The sequence below is a fragment of the Cyprinus carpio genome, chromosome B6 (assembly GCF_018340385.1).
Source record: "Cyprinus carpio isolate SPL01 chromosome B6, ASM1834038v1, whole genome shotgun sequence".
Classification (NCBI taxonomy): domain Eukaryota; kingdom Metazoa; phylum Chordata; class Actinopteri; order Cypriniformes; family Cyprinidae; genus Cyprinus; species Cyprinus carpio.
Window position 1 is genome coordinate 3,237,357 of NC_056602.1, and position 17,530 is coordinate 3,254,886.

At 34.9% G+C, this 17,530-nt stretch overlaps 1 protein-coding gene across 1 annotated transcript; it reads right to left on the bottom strand.

The window, feature by feature from the left end:
• Nucleotides 1–3,584: 3,584 nt before the first annotated feature.
• On the bottom strand, nucleotides 3,585–14,292 carry tgm5l (transglutaminase 5, like). Its single transcript, XM_042725334.1, has 15 exons — nucleotides 14,151–14,292; nucleotides 13,211–13,390; nucleotides 11,235–11,477; nucleotides 9,654–9,772; nucleotides 9,441–9,569; nucleotides 9,181–9,358; nucleotides 8,438–8,573; nucleotides 7,767–7,870; nucleotides 7,266–7,505; nucleotides 7,150–7,182; nucleotides 6,671–6,718; nucleotides 6,363–6,569; nucleotides 5,392–5,555; nucleotides 4,870–5,006; nucleotides 3,585–4,100 (listed from the first exon to the last, which is right to left on the bottom strand). Exons 1-15 carry the CDS (start codon nucleotides 14,155–14,157, stop codon nucleotides 3,950–3,952), a joined length of 2,076 nt encoding a protein of 691 aa, XP_042581268.1. The 5' UTR covers nucleotides 14,158–14,292; the 3' UTR covers nucleotides 3,585–3,949.
• Between the last annotated feature and the right edge of the window lie 3,238 nt (nucleotides 14,293–17,530).

The window sequence follows — 17,530 nt, forward strand, 5'->3', positions numbered from 1 at the left end:
ATGAAATGATCCAACAGGCTGTAACAATTTTATAACCTAGCATTTTTTAGAATGCAACGTTTGTGAGCAGTTCTTGTTTACTGAATGGACTTGTTTCCAAGTGCATTAGAATGAAGCATTTCTCTGTTTATATGGCTTCCGCTGGCAGTGTTTTCACATGCGGTCATTTGTCTCCATTATTGCTGCCAAACACGTTAATGAAGCTGGTTTGCTTAAAATGTCCTGGCAGTAAAATTACTATTTGCTTTTGCTGCAGTGTATATATCATAATATAGTTATTTTGGTAAGTAAGAATGACATGTGCTGATTCACTGGAATAAATTACATTTCAAATAGAAAACAACTTATTTTAAATTCTTGTAATATTTCAGAATATTAACATTTTTAGTACTTTTGTTCACACAAGATAGTAATACCTATTGTTTTTTAGTTGCATTGAAGTAAATACTTTACAAATTAAAGGAAATTTATGTGAGTATTGGACATCACATCAGCTGCATAATGGCTCAAAAACTCTGCACTAAAATATTACATTCTTTTACATTAATCAAAATATAAAAATGTGATATAATTTCAAAAGATTTCAAAGTTTTTTTTAATGACATCGTTATGTAAGCTCAGTGTCATTACTATTTTTAATTATGTAAATAACTATTATAATTTTATCATTTTATATTACACATTTTATTTTCAATAATATATATTTTATCATTCATTCGCATCATTCAAAAAAGAAAATAAACCTAAAAACATCAAGCAAAAGGATGTATATTTACATTAATTTGAATGATGGTTAATGTTCATTGTCCCTTTTTATATAAAAGCATTTGAGCTTGACCCGAACATGGATCTTGTGCATATGTTACCCCCTTACTGAGGGATAAAACATCGGGCCCCTGCAGTTTTATAGGAAGAACGGTAGCAGCAAAGGGGTGTTCTTCTTTATAAGCTGCTGAGAAGAGCAGCAAACCCCTTAATGCAGTACCTGAAAAAGATTAAAGATGCACAAACCCAATAGAATTTGGCAGCCTAGGTTGCCAGCTTGCAGCAAACACAGCGTACTGCAGACATGAAAACAAGTAATTACTGGGTCAGAGATTGCAGATTCTACCTGACTCTGGCATCCCTATAAAAGCTCTATAATCACAGCACATAATAACTCAATACATCAACTCATAAGTTTGCAGGTTGTCACCTCCCATTGACATTTGAGTTTGTTTTGTTACTTGTCCTCAATCTGGCAAGCCGCATGAGCATTGACAATCTCTTACCGATACACTATAGCTTTAAGCAACAAGCATTTTACTTGCTTAATCACAGCATATGCAACAATCAGAGAAGCTTGAGAAACAGCATTTCTGATAACCAGAAGAGTCATAAACTCATTTGGTTATTGGAAATATTTCAAGACATTCAGATGCCTTGAACAACAGCCTAAAATTGAACATCTTGCTGTCGCAAGTTTAACAACCAATAGCCTCAAGTAGCGAGCACGCCTGTCAAAACATGTTTCTGAACACTAGATAAGCACTGTAAAAAATTATTGTGATTTTAACAGTAAAAGACTGTAAAAATGCGACAGTAAAAACCTGTTAATTGGTTATCAGTAAGTTTCCATACTATATACGGTGAACAACTGTAATTACATTTAGTGTAATTTTACAGTAAAATATTGTTAAAATTACGTTTAACATTAACATTTCCACACCCCAAAACGTGACGCTGAACGAAACAAACTGTGATTGGTTGTCTGACATGTCATGGGCGGGCCTTGAATTCCAGACCTTCAGCCATCAGTCTGAAGGTCTGGCCATGCGAGTCTACCTCACGCCCTGCTGCTGAGAACGCGCACAAGAGGATGTGTTCAGTAGAGTTCTAATAGTTCGGACATTGCGTGAATCAGAGGTAAAAAAAAAAAAGATATAAATACTGTTTTTGCACAGACCGATCGTTTTGTGTCTTTACACATCAGTGTATCGTCATGAGCTGCAGGGTTTAATTTGGTTCTGTTTGTCTATGTTTTTTTTTGTTTTATTGTCTGTTTTAGCCGTGATTTCCATCCACTTACATTATAAGACTGATAGACTGCAACGGTTTGAGCTAAAAATCTTGGTTTGTGTTCTACTAAAGAAACAAAGTCACCTACTTCTTGCATGCCCTGGGTGTAAGCAGATAAACATCAAATTTTCATTTTTGGGTGAACCATCCCTTTAGATAGCTTTAAGCAAAAACATGTCGCTGACCTAAACACAGTGTGTTGGATAAGTTAAAAGAAACAGTATTCAAAAACTAGTCTTAAGCAGCAAGCCTGTTTCATACTGGAAAGCATTAAACAACAGCTTTAAAAACAAGCCTCAACTGTGGTAAGTTTAACTGGGTACCAGAGTGTCAAGATACAACCAGTAAGCCTATAAATATAACCAATTAAAGCAACAGCCTAGCAACGAAAGTTATTGGACACTAGCCTTAGACGTTTTTGATGGCTGTTAGTGATATAACCCCCTACGGCCAAAGGCCCGAGCTGTGCACCAAAGAACTTACCTGTAAGGACTGGCTTGTAAAAAAACAGAGCCCAGGGCAAAGCTGAAGGCTTGGAATCATAAATAAAAAGGATTCCTTTAAGGGGATATGGCCGAGAACCAGGGCTGGCATAACCCATATCCTGGCTGTAACACAGGGACTACCTCCCGCTCTGAGATTCATAAGATACAAAGGGGACCAGTAGCAACACCCTGTCTTTAAAGTGTGTACCCGGAGAGTGGGGCCTAAGGTAAGAATCAGGGCCAGAGCCAACTCAGAGAAAGGGGACATGGTCAGCATCACGCCACCCTTACCCAAAAGGGTTTTAAAAAAGGTGCATAAAGGCTAGCATGCACAGCTACCATGAATATGGGCTTTAGAAATACTGTTACGTACCGTTATTAAAGATTAACAGTAGTTATTAAGATTGATGTTGTTTGGAATTGGTAAAATATGCTTGGAAAAATATAATCAGAATATAAACTATCATGATAATTATGCATGCACTGTGTTTTTCCTTTTCTGATGTCAAGGTAATGCAAGCTATGTTGTGACTGGTTGTCAAGGCAGCCAATTAGAATTTAGCAGCCTCGTCTCTGATTGGCAGGAATTATGGCATATTGTAACACTGGGTTGTTTTGAGCAAGCCAGCCATCAGCATTTAGAGAGAACTGAGGGCAGGCATCAAAGGAGCAAGCTAGTGAAATGTTGCACGTGCAAAAGAGGTCTGCACACATCCAAAAACTTATTTTAGATGCAAAATTGATTTCAGCATGCTCTAAATACTTTTTTCTTTGCAAAACAAACGTTTTCTTACTTTATTTTTTCTTGTTTTCCAGTACAAACATTCTTATCATGACACATTTACTTGAGAAGTAAAATGACATGACAATACGTTTTTTTTTTTTCTAAAATAAATGAATAAATACAAATTTAGTTAATTTTTTGCACTGTAATAAGTTTCCAGGCCAATTTTACCATCACATGTAACCCAAAAAGTCAAAATGTTACCCAAAATCAAACCCTAGGACACAAAAGTACCCAAAGTCAAACAAGAACTCATGTAGTGTGTCATCTTTTTTTATTTTTTTGAGCAGGGATTTGCCAGCCTTTTTCTAAAATAATTGTAACACATCAGTATTTGAAATATTTGCACTCACTGAAGCTGATAGTCTTTGCTGTGAATGACTAAACTAGTCTGCCCTCTGCTGGAGAATGCATGTGAACAGCTCACAAACAAAAAGTATAATGCATGCAAATATTAAGAAAAGATCTTCATTTTCAGGCTTGTGCCTAAATAATCTTAAATACACAATTTTTTAAAAGTGACATTAAAATAATAATTAAAAAGCAATAAATTCTAAATGTGTTTCAACCATTAGTGCAGCACTACATGAGGGTTCACAATCATTTCTAAAGGTGTGTGACTCTAAGATGCTTGAACGTTGATGGTCTTGAATCCGTGCAGGACGGTGGAAGGATTCTCCAACACTAAATTAGCAGAAAGCATCCTGGCACCTGCCATCCTGGGAGTGAAATTGACGGGCTTCTTTATGGTTTCTCGGGGTTGGATCGTAAGACTGAAATATAAAAAACAGGCCATTTAGTACAAAAACAGCAAACATCACTTTTACTGTTCCAAGCATCACTATTACTGCTGCTCATGTTTAGATTTGGTGATTTACACAAGAGTTTGACGTATATATCATGGTGCTAAGTCACACAGCTTTCTGCGATATGCCTATGATTACAGAAGTGCTTCAGAAATACTGACTAACAAGTGTGTACTGACACTTTTAATAGATTCTGTAGCAGTGAAACTGATGTCAAAGATAATCATGTCAAAAATCTCAGAAACAACCCCTCCCACTGATTGAAAACTGTATGTACTCGATTGTTTGAGGCCCATCAGACTCACTAGTTTCTTTCATAATACCACTGTTACTACTGTAAAATTAAAATAAATGTATATGGGATCTATTTTAAACAGTGCAAGATTCTTTTTTAATGACTGTGATGCCTAGTGTGGATTTATTATAGTAAAAAAATGGATTTACTATGGTACTTTCATTGCTATAGAATTATGCTCACCATAGTAAATTCTGAAAGATTTTGCAGACTTGGCAAACTTAAAATAACTTATTTTCTACTAGAGAAACATAAGGGGGCAGAAATGGATTAAACAAAAGTGTACTGGATGTTAAAATGCATTCTCTTATAAAAACGAATGATGCAGATGTTTGTTTAAGCATTCCGACCAGCCTGACGCATTGTATCCACCATTGGTGTGCATTTAGGGGCGGGGTTATCTGACTAAAAGGGAAGTGTTTGGGAAAACCTGTTACACACCTCATTTGAGCCTTCTTCTCCAAGAGTCCTGAACCAGATACGCTCAGTTCTCCGCTCACTGCAACATTGAACGGGTTTGTGAAGCTCACCGTGGCCACTTGTGGTGCGTTAATGATGACCGAGACCTCATTTTGAATCTGGAAGAAAACACAAATTGTTTTAAATGGTGGTTTGTCATGCTTTAATGCATTATATATTCTCAAGGTGTAAAAATGAAGAGATTATAATAATAAATTATAACTGTGGTCACAATTATTCATGAGATCATATAATGCATTAAAAGGTGCATTACAAGGCATATAGATAAAGGCTTCAAGTAAATTGTTACCAAAGCCTCTCCCACATAATCTCTATGATTGCATGTCTTTAAGTAGATAATTTAATAATAATAATAATAAAAAAAAGGTTTAATTTAGTCACGGATCAACATCTTGTTGTTTTTTTTACAAAGGGGGTCAAGGATAGAGGAGTTCATGTTTCTTTTGAAGCTAGTATAAATGTCCATGTTGGGTCAGCATATACCTGTATATCGAGGGAAGGGGTGCTAATGTTGAACTCTTCTGAAGCCAGCACTCTCTCCTGAGACTTCACGTCCTCAATAACCACAGCCAGGTTAACCAGAGAATCCTCCGCAGTCTCCTTCAGCATGTACTCCTTGAAGGAGATCTCATGTTTTATAGTCACAGCTGGTGGTGTACAAGAAACAGCATTAATGTATTTCAGAACTGGGAACTGACTGTCTTCACAAAAGTTTAGGGTTTTTTTAGTCTTTTTTTTCCCATTTTGCCTTGGTGCTGCTTTGTTTACAATGGTTACCAAGGAAACGCTGTATCACAGCTGTTCCAAAAGCGCCATCTGCTGTCAGAGAGTAAATTTATATTCTCATTTGGCCCATGTGCTGCTTTTGTTTTGTACAAATATGTCTTATGTAGTATAGTTTTACAAAGCTAAAGTCAGACCGTTCTGTTTTTGCTTCAAATGTCGAAAATTTCCTTTTCATTTATAATTGGTCTTAAATCTAATTTAGTTAAAAAATCATATCGTGAAATTAGTATTATTAATCATATCGCATCGTGATCACATTGTTTTTTTTTTTGTTTTTTTTTTATTATTACAGTTTTCTGTAAACATTTTGGCAGTCTGATGAAACAGTGAGTAAGAGATTATGATTAACTTTTGAGGGGTTTTGGCTTGTTTTGTGGATGATAAAGGCTGCACATTTTTAATAATGTATACAATATTTGCTGAAAGCAACATTTGTCAGTGTACAGTAGATATTAGCATCAATTTTAATTTAAATCCAATCATCTGAACGTAAAATCAGCAGTTTGTCATTTTCAATTATGTTTTGTTACCTTATATGGCTTTATTTTTTAAACAGGAAAATTTGTTTCTTAAAATCTTACATTAAAAATAATCGAAAAAGATTGTGGAACAAATCATAATATTCCTGTCATATTGTCCACTCCTACAGCAGGTTGCAGGACTCTTACTTTCTTTCGGGCCGATCTTCACGTCATCATGAGCCTCCCAGAAGGTTCCGGTGGGATTTCGATTGTACTCCTTGTTCTGAGCGTTCACATGTTTTTTCAGCAGTTTCTGAGCGGCCTCATTGTTAGTGATTATGACGTTGAAAGAAATGTTTTCTCCGACTACAGGGGGTTTCAGAAGCTGGAGAGAAACTGCAGTGCCCTTAGAAACTACATGAAATGACATGGTAGATCATTGTGTTTAGTCATATTACTCAAACAAACAAAGAGCAGTGTTTATGAGGAAAGGAAGAATAAATGCTAGAACTTACCCTCCCTTGCCGTAGTACGTTCATCACCAAAAGAGAATCCTCGAGCAGCTTAGATGAACAACCAAAAAAAAAAAAAAAAATGTTTCCTTTAAAATATTGTCAAAATTGATTTAGTTGACACTGAGTTAATTTAACAGTTTGTCATGCATGTCGTTTTTATGTAAAATATTTAAAAAGTTTTCAATATTTTTTTTTTAATTAAGTTTTAAGCAAAACCAAGATTATTGAAGTGTGTTTTACAAGAAAATACTATTTTAGTATTACTACCTGTACATTTAACTTTTGTTTTAATTGCCATTTCCTTGTAATTATGTGAGAAATTTACTGAAGGACATCTTAGTGTCAGTGTAATCCTACACCAGAAACTTTTCATTGTCTTTAACAACAACCATTATTTTTTTTTTATTTTGGTGATGCTGATCCTAGTCAAATGAATTACATACTTCAGCTTTAAACATTTGAAGGCTAAAATGACTCACAAAAACCGCCTGCTGCACGAATTGGTTCCGTATCTAAAAGTGAAAGAAGGAGATTTTGTATGAAACTGTATTTTAACAGTTCGTTTTTGTCTTTTTTTAATCATTCTTTCTCTTACCCTTCTCAGTTTTGTATTCAGACGTGACGTCCTGCATACTCATGGATCCTGGACGTTTGGTGGAGATCAGGGCTCCAACTCTGCGTTTATCGACGCTGGTTGATAACACCGTCCTATCTCTGACGATCATTACACGCACATCTGCGTTCACTTCTGCGTAAACGAACGGCACATCGTATTGCGCGTCCACCTTCTGCTCATAAACGGCTTTAACAGCAGCAGGACCACAGCGGAACATTCCTGTGACAGAATATTGATGTTTAATCATCATTATCATTAAAATCCCAGCTCAAAAGAATAAATAAATAAATAAAATAGCAAGCTTTGGAGCAACTGAATGGCATGCTTTGTAGGCAGCTCACTAGGTTTTAAAACAAAGCCTACAATTAAACTGGCCCACCAGACCAGTACCAACCAGCATAATCCAGTTTAGATGAAATTGGCCTTTTCAGCACTTTTTCTACATGTGTTAACCTCGTAAAAATCACTGTAATGACAGACCTTCGCTCCTCTCCTGTGGCGTGGGGTCGAGAACCTGCCATCCGTCATAACCTCGACTCAGATCAGGCCTCTTCATCCAACTCTCCACCCACACATGGAAGTTCCTGAAAAACACCAAACACTTTTAGCTCAAATTCTGACAGATTAAAAATCCTGAAAAATGTTTATTTATTTATTTAGTTTTTTTAGAAGAAGAAATCTAGATTTTTTTTTTTTTTTCAGCAAGGATACATTAAATTAATCAAAAGTAATTTATCATGTTAAAAAAGAGACTTAGATTTCACTTAAATGGTGTTCTTTGTATTTTTCCATAAGTTAAAAGTGTTTAAGTAATAAGAAATGTTTCCTGAGCAGCAAATCAGCATAATAGAATGATTTCTGAAGATCATGTGACACTGAAGACTGGAGTAATGATGCTGAAAATTCAGCTTTGATCACAGGAATAAATTACTTTTTTGCAATATATTCACATAGAAAACAGTTATTTCAAAACATAATAAAATTTCACAATATTACTGTTTTTACTGTAGTTTTGATCAATTAAATGCAGCCTTGGTTGGCACAAGAGACTTCTTTGCATGAAAAATCTTACCAATGCCAACCTTATGAACAGTAATGCATGTTTTAGCTCTATATCTACAGAGACGTTTTAGCTTTTTAGCATAACTCACCAGATGCTATCCCTGCTGAAGGACAGTTTTTCCCCCATCTCATTGTAATATTCCTCAATCACCATGTTTCCGTTTGTGTCGTGAGCGGAGCTGAAGTTGGTGATGACTCGAGTCGGAATGCCAAGGGCTCTCATTACTATTACACAAACAAATGCATTTAACATTGATAATCAGTAGCACTAATTAAATTACCAATGACCCATTAAAGGAGTACTTCACCCAAAAATAAAATAATCTCCTCTTTCATTTTTGAGCAAATTAACACTAACACTAACACTAACACTTAGCACATACGCTAACATTCAAAAATGTGGGGACAGTAAGTCTTGTCACTAAGGCTGCATTCATATGATCTCAAAATACAGTAAAAACAGAAAAGTTGTGAAATATTATTAGAATTTAAAAAAAAATGTTTTTCTGTTTGAATATGTTGTAAAATATAATTTATTCCTGAGATCAAAGCTGAATTTTCAGCATCATTACTCCAGTCTTCAGTGTCACATGATCTTCAGAAATCATTCTAATATGCTGATTTGCTGCTCAAGAAACATTTCTAATTACTTGATCAAGTTCAAAAGAACACCATTTGTGTGAAATCTGAATCTTTTTATAACATTAGAAATGTCTTTACTTCAACTTTAGATCAATTTAATGTGTCCTTGCTGAATAAAAGTATTAACTTCTTTACAAAATAATCTTACTGACCCCAAACTTTTGAATGTAATGACTTCTATTTGTCCCACCTGTACACATGACAGCAGCAAACACCCAGCACTGTCCGTATTTCACAGGCCTGAATTGTGTTGCTGCCCACTTCCTGAGAATATCTGCGCTGCCGGACCACTGTGAAGGGTTGACGCCACCGCTGTAGTCCCCTGACCAGTTTCCCATTAACACTCCTTTATCATCATTACAGTTCACCTGTTTAGAAAGACAGAGAGACTATATTAATACATGAAGAAAGAGAGGGATCACAGAGGAGAGAATGAGAGCAGATCCTCACCATCGCTGAGATCACGCGGCCGATGTAAACCGGATTGCTGCGGTTCAGTAGATCTTTACCCATATCTGCTTGATGTTGAGGACTCACCTGCAGCAATTTCATACAGATGTCCAGTATCCCTTTTTCATACTGAAAACACATTTATGCATGACAGGAGTTAATGTGAAGCCGTTGTTCAGTGCTGAGCTGTCAGTCAATGGTCAAACATCTCACCTGATCAAACGACCAGGGTCTGGAGACAATGTTCCCGGGGCTGCCTTTAAACAGCAGCCCGATATCACTCTTGACATATTCAGTCCTCAGATCCTCTGACTGCAGAAACACTGAATCAGCTGCAGAAAAACACAACAATTTGTTTTATTGGTGAACTGGTGAAAGCAGTAAGTGATAAGAGGTTACGCATTACTGTGATTTTGGAGGTGTATAAAAAGGCAGCAAAAGCAATACAATGCAAGACACCAACTGCTTTTTAAAAGATTGTTTGTTTCTGAAAATAACATTTGTTTTAAATTGTAATAATATCACAATAATACTGTTTTACTGCATTATTTAAAAAAAATGCAGCCTTGATGAGCAGAAGAGACTTCTTTCAAAAACATTAAAACATATTGACAACACCAAATTTTAAAAGCTAGTGTACATTAGATATTATTCTCAAAAAATACAATTTGCACCATGTAATATATTTAAGCCCTTACCAATGCATATATTTTAACTTGAAACGAGGCTTTTAAATAAGAAACAATTATTTGTATATTCAAGTGTTCCATTGTAAATCTGAACATAAGATTCTACATAACAAACATTTCTCAAATCATGTCTCTTGTTGGGAAGAAGTGCTTCTTCATTTACTTTCCTAAGCGATCATACTTTATGTAGAGTGATTTGGACTAGCACGTAACTAGCAACCACAAAGCAATATGCTAAAAACCACTCAGATTTTCAGTCCAAAAACTAACAGTCTACTATCAAGGCATTCAATTTTAGTATCTGGCTGCAGCCTGCGGTTGACATCCAAGTGTGACATCAAAAGCCATGCCCATGTCCAGATACATCATACTCTAAATCATTTTGAAACAGGAAGAAACAACTACAAGAAGATAAGTCGAATGGCTTGGCTTGTTTGCTAACCATCAAAAAGAAGACGAAGTTGTTTGATCATAATAAATGCCAATTTATCAAATTACATAAATTAATAAGGTAAGATGTAAAGGTTTTTATTAAGAATTAGCCTAATTTAATCAACCAATGCAAGTGTTTTACAGGCTGTTTTGATTACAAAATCAGCTCTGTATATAAGACATATTAAAAATAATAGCTTTAAGTTGTGCCATTTTAGCCTAGACATCCTTTATAAAAAAAATAAAATGTGCGTTAGTAAAACGAAAGACAATATTATTTATAGAAGGGATACAGCAAAAACTGCTAGGCATATCGCACATCAGTATAGCGTAATTTTTGTCACACTTTACAACGATAATAACTGTATTTGCATTTTTGTAAGGGGTAGGTTTAGGGTTAGGTTAGGTGTAGACTAGGGTGGCCCTTATTTTTGGACTTTTGAAATCTTCTGCTCCCACCCCCCCAGTCAACTCCCCTTCTTGAGAAATGGAAACAAACCCAATTTTGTTGAAATTTTGTTGAAATTCCTTCATTTAGGGGATGGGGAATCACAAGGTGATCTATTGGATAGGGGAGGGGTTGTATAGGGCGTGGCCGTGGCTTCGACGGCACACTTGGATGTGGGTGGGTTTGGATGTCCACTGCGGGATGCAGCGAGCCCTACTTGCTCACCTTCGCACCAGGGGTTGCAGAGAAGTGTGAACTGGCCGAGTAAGTGTGTTTTCACACTCAGGCGGGCCTCGACTCTCAGCTGGAGTGTGTAGACGCCGATAGAAGCAGTCGCAGGGCTGGACAGCGTTACTGAAAGAGCACGGGGTCCTGTCGGGTTTGGGACGCTCCTCTCCAGAACTGCGGTCCATTGAGTCAGAGAGGGCTGTCCGAACCTGGAGACCGGGACCTCCACAGCAATCGGACCTGTGGTGAGGAGAGAGGAGTGGGTGTCAGAACAGAGCACGAAAATAGGGTTCTGGGAGTAAAATACTATTAATTTTCCCCATAAAGTGATTAATTTTATTGGTATCTTAACCTTTAATGTATTTAGTTTATACCAGGGCTATTCATTAGTTATAGTGAATTAACCATAAAAAATCTTATATTAAATGTTAGGCCTGTCACTGAGTAATCTGTTGATTATTCTGATGATTAATCGGATAATTATAATTATTTATTTTTTGTGGTATTTAAAATAGAACAATAGCCTTTAAGATTACTTAAAATACATGTATAATAGCAATAGCAGTATAATAGTAATACATACAGAGAATCGCAATTTCGATTCTCTGTATGTATGTACTGTACATGTGGAAGAATTGACAATAAAGCAGACTTGACTTGACTTGACTTGACTTGATAGTAATAACAGTTAGTTCAAATATCAAATTTCATCAAGTAATCATATGGTTTTATTGAACAAAATTGTTAAAAAATACATGCATTATAAACAATAGCGCTAATGCACATTTAGCATTATAACAAATGCCTGCTGAGGGCACTGAAGGCTTGACAGTTGTTTTTACACTTTACTGCCTGATCTAATCCGTTTTTAATATTGACCAAACTACACTTAATTCAAATGTCCACTTAATCTTTAATATTTGGCCATTTCTTTAAAACAGAAATGCTACAGCCACTGTAAATTCTTGAATATGTGGGCATCAAAACATGTAAACTCAGAGCTAAGGTTTAGACTTTTATTTTGAAATTGCAATGGTGCACGTTGCGTTCCCAGATGAACGTAAACACACAACGATATGCAGAGATGGAGTTTGTGTGGAGCAGCATTTACTGCGAACGGAGCCGCTGTGAGACTCACATGTAACATACACGCATGTAAATAATTAAAGCGCATATATTATAATTTATAAACCTGCATTGCATAATGCCATTGTGAATTCACAGTAGCATTATGCTATATTGTGAATTTAAATGGGTTTAATAATATCAATCAGCTTCAGGTATTTTGCTGGTTACTCAATATGCAATCGAGGATTTTTTTTTTTTTTTTTTAATCGAGTAGCCTACTCGAATTGAGTCAAAGAATTGTGACAGACAAAATACAAAAATAAATAAATAAATATTATTATTATTATTTATTTTTTATTTTTTATTTTTGGAAAATGTGAAAAAAAAAAATTTCACAGGCAACATATATATATATTTATTTTATTTAAATTATAACTTAATTAAAAAAACTAAAGACATTTTTTAAAAAGGTAATATAAATTATAAAACACAACAAAATTACTTACATACTAAAACTAAAATTAAAGTAAAACAATATATAATAATAATAATCAAATTAAAAATATTTTTAAAAAATTCTAATAGTTTATCAATGATACTAAAATAAAATGCAAACTACTTTTACAATTGCATATATTGGAATAAACCTAAAATATATTGTTTTTATTGTTTCATCTTTTACTTTTTCATAGCCATCATCATTTTTAGTCAAAGTACTGCAAATAATTACATCAGTTAATGCTGTGATGAGTTGTTCATATTTCTGTAGCAAAAATGTGTCGAAAGTCACTCTGGATCTGACTAACTAATGATTAATGATGAATTTCATCATAATAGAGGGAGGGTGATGTGAGATGAGGTTGCAATTTTTATTCACACACCCACCCACAAGCACAGAAACATACCTAAAACAATTCGGAAGATCAGTTTTTCCTTCAGAGGATCAAATGGTCGTCCATCATAGTTGATAGTCACTGTAAAGGCCTGTCCTCTCCGCAGAACCAGAGTGCTGGAACTCAGACCGTCAGTCTTGTGGCGGGTCTGGTTTTGCACCTGTTGCAGGTCGACAGTTCGAACCTTGAACTCTGTGTAAAAATGACCAAATGTGATATTATTTCTCAGGATAGTGTTTTGATAGATAGATAGATAGATAGATAGATAGATAGATAGATAGATAGATAGATAGATAGATAGATAGATAGATAGATGCACATGACTAAATATAAAAAGTAGAAGCTGAGGTTAATTATAAAATAGTTTTAAAATAAAATATGATTATTTTATTAATATAATTATTTTAATACAAATATAATTATTTTATACGGAGCCCCGCACATGACATGCAAGAAAAAATAAATAAATTGTGCGCACAATTTACTAAAACGTACTTTCCCTCGATTTGCTAAATCGTGCTCACGATTAATAAAGCGAGAGAAGGAATTAGTTAATCCTGCCACACAATTTATATATCGAGGGAACAGTAAATCGTGCACACGATTTAGCCTACTATTTTTTCCTGCATGCCATGTGCGGGGCTCCGTAATTTTAATATAATTTAGAATAAACATTTTTCTAAATGATCTGAAAAGCTGTTTTATAAGCAAATAAACAACTTAATTGCACAGCTAGAAATATTTAAGTGTTTAAAATAGAAATTAATCATTTATGATTAGCATAGTAAAATAATCTGAAATCTAAAAAGATTGCATACATAGTAAAGATAAACAATAATGTCTTTATAAAGTCATAAATAGCTAAATAACTCAATTACTATGTTTTTGGTAACAACAAAATGCCTTGCTAGTCAACCAGTAAAAATGATAATAATAAAAACATAAATCTTACCGTCCATGATATGCAGCTGTGTTGGGGTTTGATGTTTGATTCAGATTCACAGTTTATTGGGCTTTTATACAGCATCCATCTGCCTCGCCCTTTCCACTGAAGTTACCATACCTCATTCACATTAAGTCAATACATGCCAAATGTTACAATCAGTAGAACCAACACCTCAAACAATTACACAATCGCACACGCATGACCTGTTAAGAGACGTTTAAACGAAGTCACAGCAACATTTTTTTTTCTTTCCCTATTACTTTTCCTGTAATAGTGAAGAGTGTGGGGAGTGATGTGATCATCAGTGAGTCATAGCACCACCAGTTGAACCAGTTACAAATTAATAACTAGTCTAAATTAGGGGTGGCATTACTATAAAACAGGACCTCCACCTTCAAAAAAGTCAAATACAGTAACTGAATGTGCAAATCTGTGGTCAGTTTAATCAATTTCATAACTTTTAACACAGATTTGAATGGGATCATTGTTATTGTGTTACCATATATATATTTATCTATATGTGTATATTATATATGAGTATATATGAGTATGAGTGTAGATATATATATATATATATATATATATATATATATATATATATATATATATATATATATGAGTAGTTCAGATGCAAAAGCCTGTAAGTGCTATTTGAAATGTTCTTCAACATTGAGCATTTTTATCAGGCTCCATATGTGTAGGTTCAGTAATTCCACTTTAACTGCAATTAATAGGTTCTTTTCATTGCCATTAATGTGAAATAACTGAGCATAAACAGGACAAAAATACTAATTTTAGAAGAAAAATTCAAACAGCACTTAGAGGCTTTTGCCTCTCTCTCTCTCTCCTCTCTCTCTCTCTCTCTCTCTCTCTCTCTCTCTCTCTCTCTCTCTCTATATATATATATATATATATATATATATATATATATAGTAGTCAACATTTAAAGCGGATCAAAAAAGTTCAATAAAGTTGTTGTCACAGAGTCGAACTCCGTGGTCCCCTTTTCCGACCATCAGAGGGCTCCCTCACCCGAATATTGACTCTCACATTCTCACACTACATTTCCCATCAGTCCATATCTGGCACTGATCACTAAGCCCAGCTGAAGCCCATCAGCTAGCCTATATAAACAGTCTGTTCCTTCCATCTCATTGCAAAGTCTTGTATTACTGCGGTTTACATTTCTGAGTTTTTTTTTCTCTGTTGTGCCTGCCTGTTGTGACCCTGTCTGTACCTCGTGTATGATTCTCTGCTGCCTGCCTTTTGGATTATCTGCCTTGTCTCTGAGTTGTGATTTATTGCCTGCCCCGACTTTTAGCCTGTTCACTGACAACGAGTGTGTTTGCCCTCTGTCACTGCGTTTGCTGGTGTGTGACCATTGCCTGTTTGACCACGATTTTAATAAAAGCCTGCTTATGGATCGCACTTCGAGTGAGGCTTCGTTACAGTTGTCCTAAGACAAGAACGAGTATTGATTTGGTTTTAGAACAATTTTTTATATATAATTAACTTTTTTTTTGGTTTGTTTTTGCATTACAGTAGGACAATGGTGAAATTTTCTTGATTGAAAAAAAAATTACGATCTTATTTTTTTTTTGATGCAAAATTAATGCGACTGATGCAATGCAGTCTTGATGCTCTTATCAGGTTTCTTGCGATTCATAGATGACTAATAATTTTACAGTTATTTTCCTTGTTCTCTCAGTGCATTAATAACCTGCATTAAATAAAGTCTAAATAGTCTGGATTTACAAAGCACAGCATCATGATGCACAGTCACGGAAAGGCGCTTGAGATCACACACCCTCACTCACACAGTGAGAGCGAATATTAAATAAATCACGACAGATATAAGAGATCACTGTGTGCAGAAGGTGCAGTGCTGTCAGGCCTGGTGTGAGTTTCATGTTGGGTGACACCCAGGTCACTCCTGTGCTCTTCTTATTTTGCAAAGAGATCTAACTATGACACACTCATTCGGTAGGAGGATTTCAAAACACTGTATTTTAGATATGACAACATCTGCACATATTAGGAAATGGCATTTACAGTATCTGTTGTGGTGAAAGTCATGAAGAAACACAGACTTTCCTATGAATCTATGAATACTTTCTGTTTGCCAACATACCATAAATGACATTATCAGGAAGAGTATTTTGGGCGGAAATCCCCTCAATGACCTCTATTGAACTTGTGACATACTGTAGTGGGGGGGGACTCTCTGCTCTGAAATATTGGTAAGCTATTATTCTCTATCATAATAGTTATCATTATAGTTATTGTTCTTGGTGTGAACTGACTTTAAAAGTGCCAACCAAGCTACTGGGTCTGTATTTACTTTATTACCTTTCTGGCTTTTTACAGTGCCTAGCTCTGTGTCCGTGGGCATCTAAAATTAATCAATAACACAAACTAAACAATACAAAAATGCATTCAAATCATAATATTAATTAACTTTAACACATGTTTGTCAGTGCTAAATTTTCCTAATTTATTAATCTAGGTTTTTAATCCAGGGTCTGTTACAAGTTTGAGGACCTTCCCAAAAAAAAAAAAAAAAAAAGAAAAAAAGAAGAAAAGAAAAAAGAGAAAAAAACACCTTCAGTGCAGGTTTCTGAAATGACTCACTCTTCACAAAGCCATTGATGCTTTCAACAAACTGAAGTGGATCATAAAGGACTTGTTAAACACTAAATCAACAGTCCTATAGTGTACAAAAGCACTCTTACTCTTGACAGATGAGGCTGGTAAACTAAAATCACGCCAAAAGGGTCTGATGCTTTAGAAAGAAAACAACAAGTTTTGATGTCAAATGAATATCAATGACAGCAAGGCTGCCAAAAATTATGTAGAAACCAAAACCAGGTTTAAAATGCTTCACAGAATAGCCTTGTTTGGGAATATCTGGAATGTCTTTACTGCCTTATTGTTTGAAATAATTAAGGGAACAATAAATTAATCAACAAAATATTGCTAGTATTACGTTCAAGTAAACTGTACTTCAAATGTTTATTTACTTTTTGCATTGTTGTTTTATTTATAAAAGATTAAAAGGGAAATGTCTTATTTCAACCTTAAAAGTGCAGTCATTAGGACTTAAGGCTTTGCTTTTGTAAAATCGCTTTTTTCTGTCTTATTGACTTCGTTACAGTTGTCCTAAGACAAGAACGAGTATTGATTTGGTTTTAGAACAATTTTTTATATATAATTAACTTTTTTTTTTTGGTTTGTTTTTGCATTACAGTAGGACAATGGTGAAATTTTCTTGATTGAAAAAAAAATTACGATCTTAATGATTCTAAAACATTTCCTCTAAAATCTTTTTTTTTTTTTTGATGCAAAATTAATGCGTCTGATGCAATGCAGTCTTGATGCTCTTATCA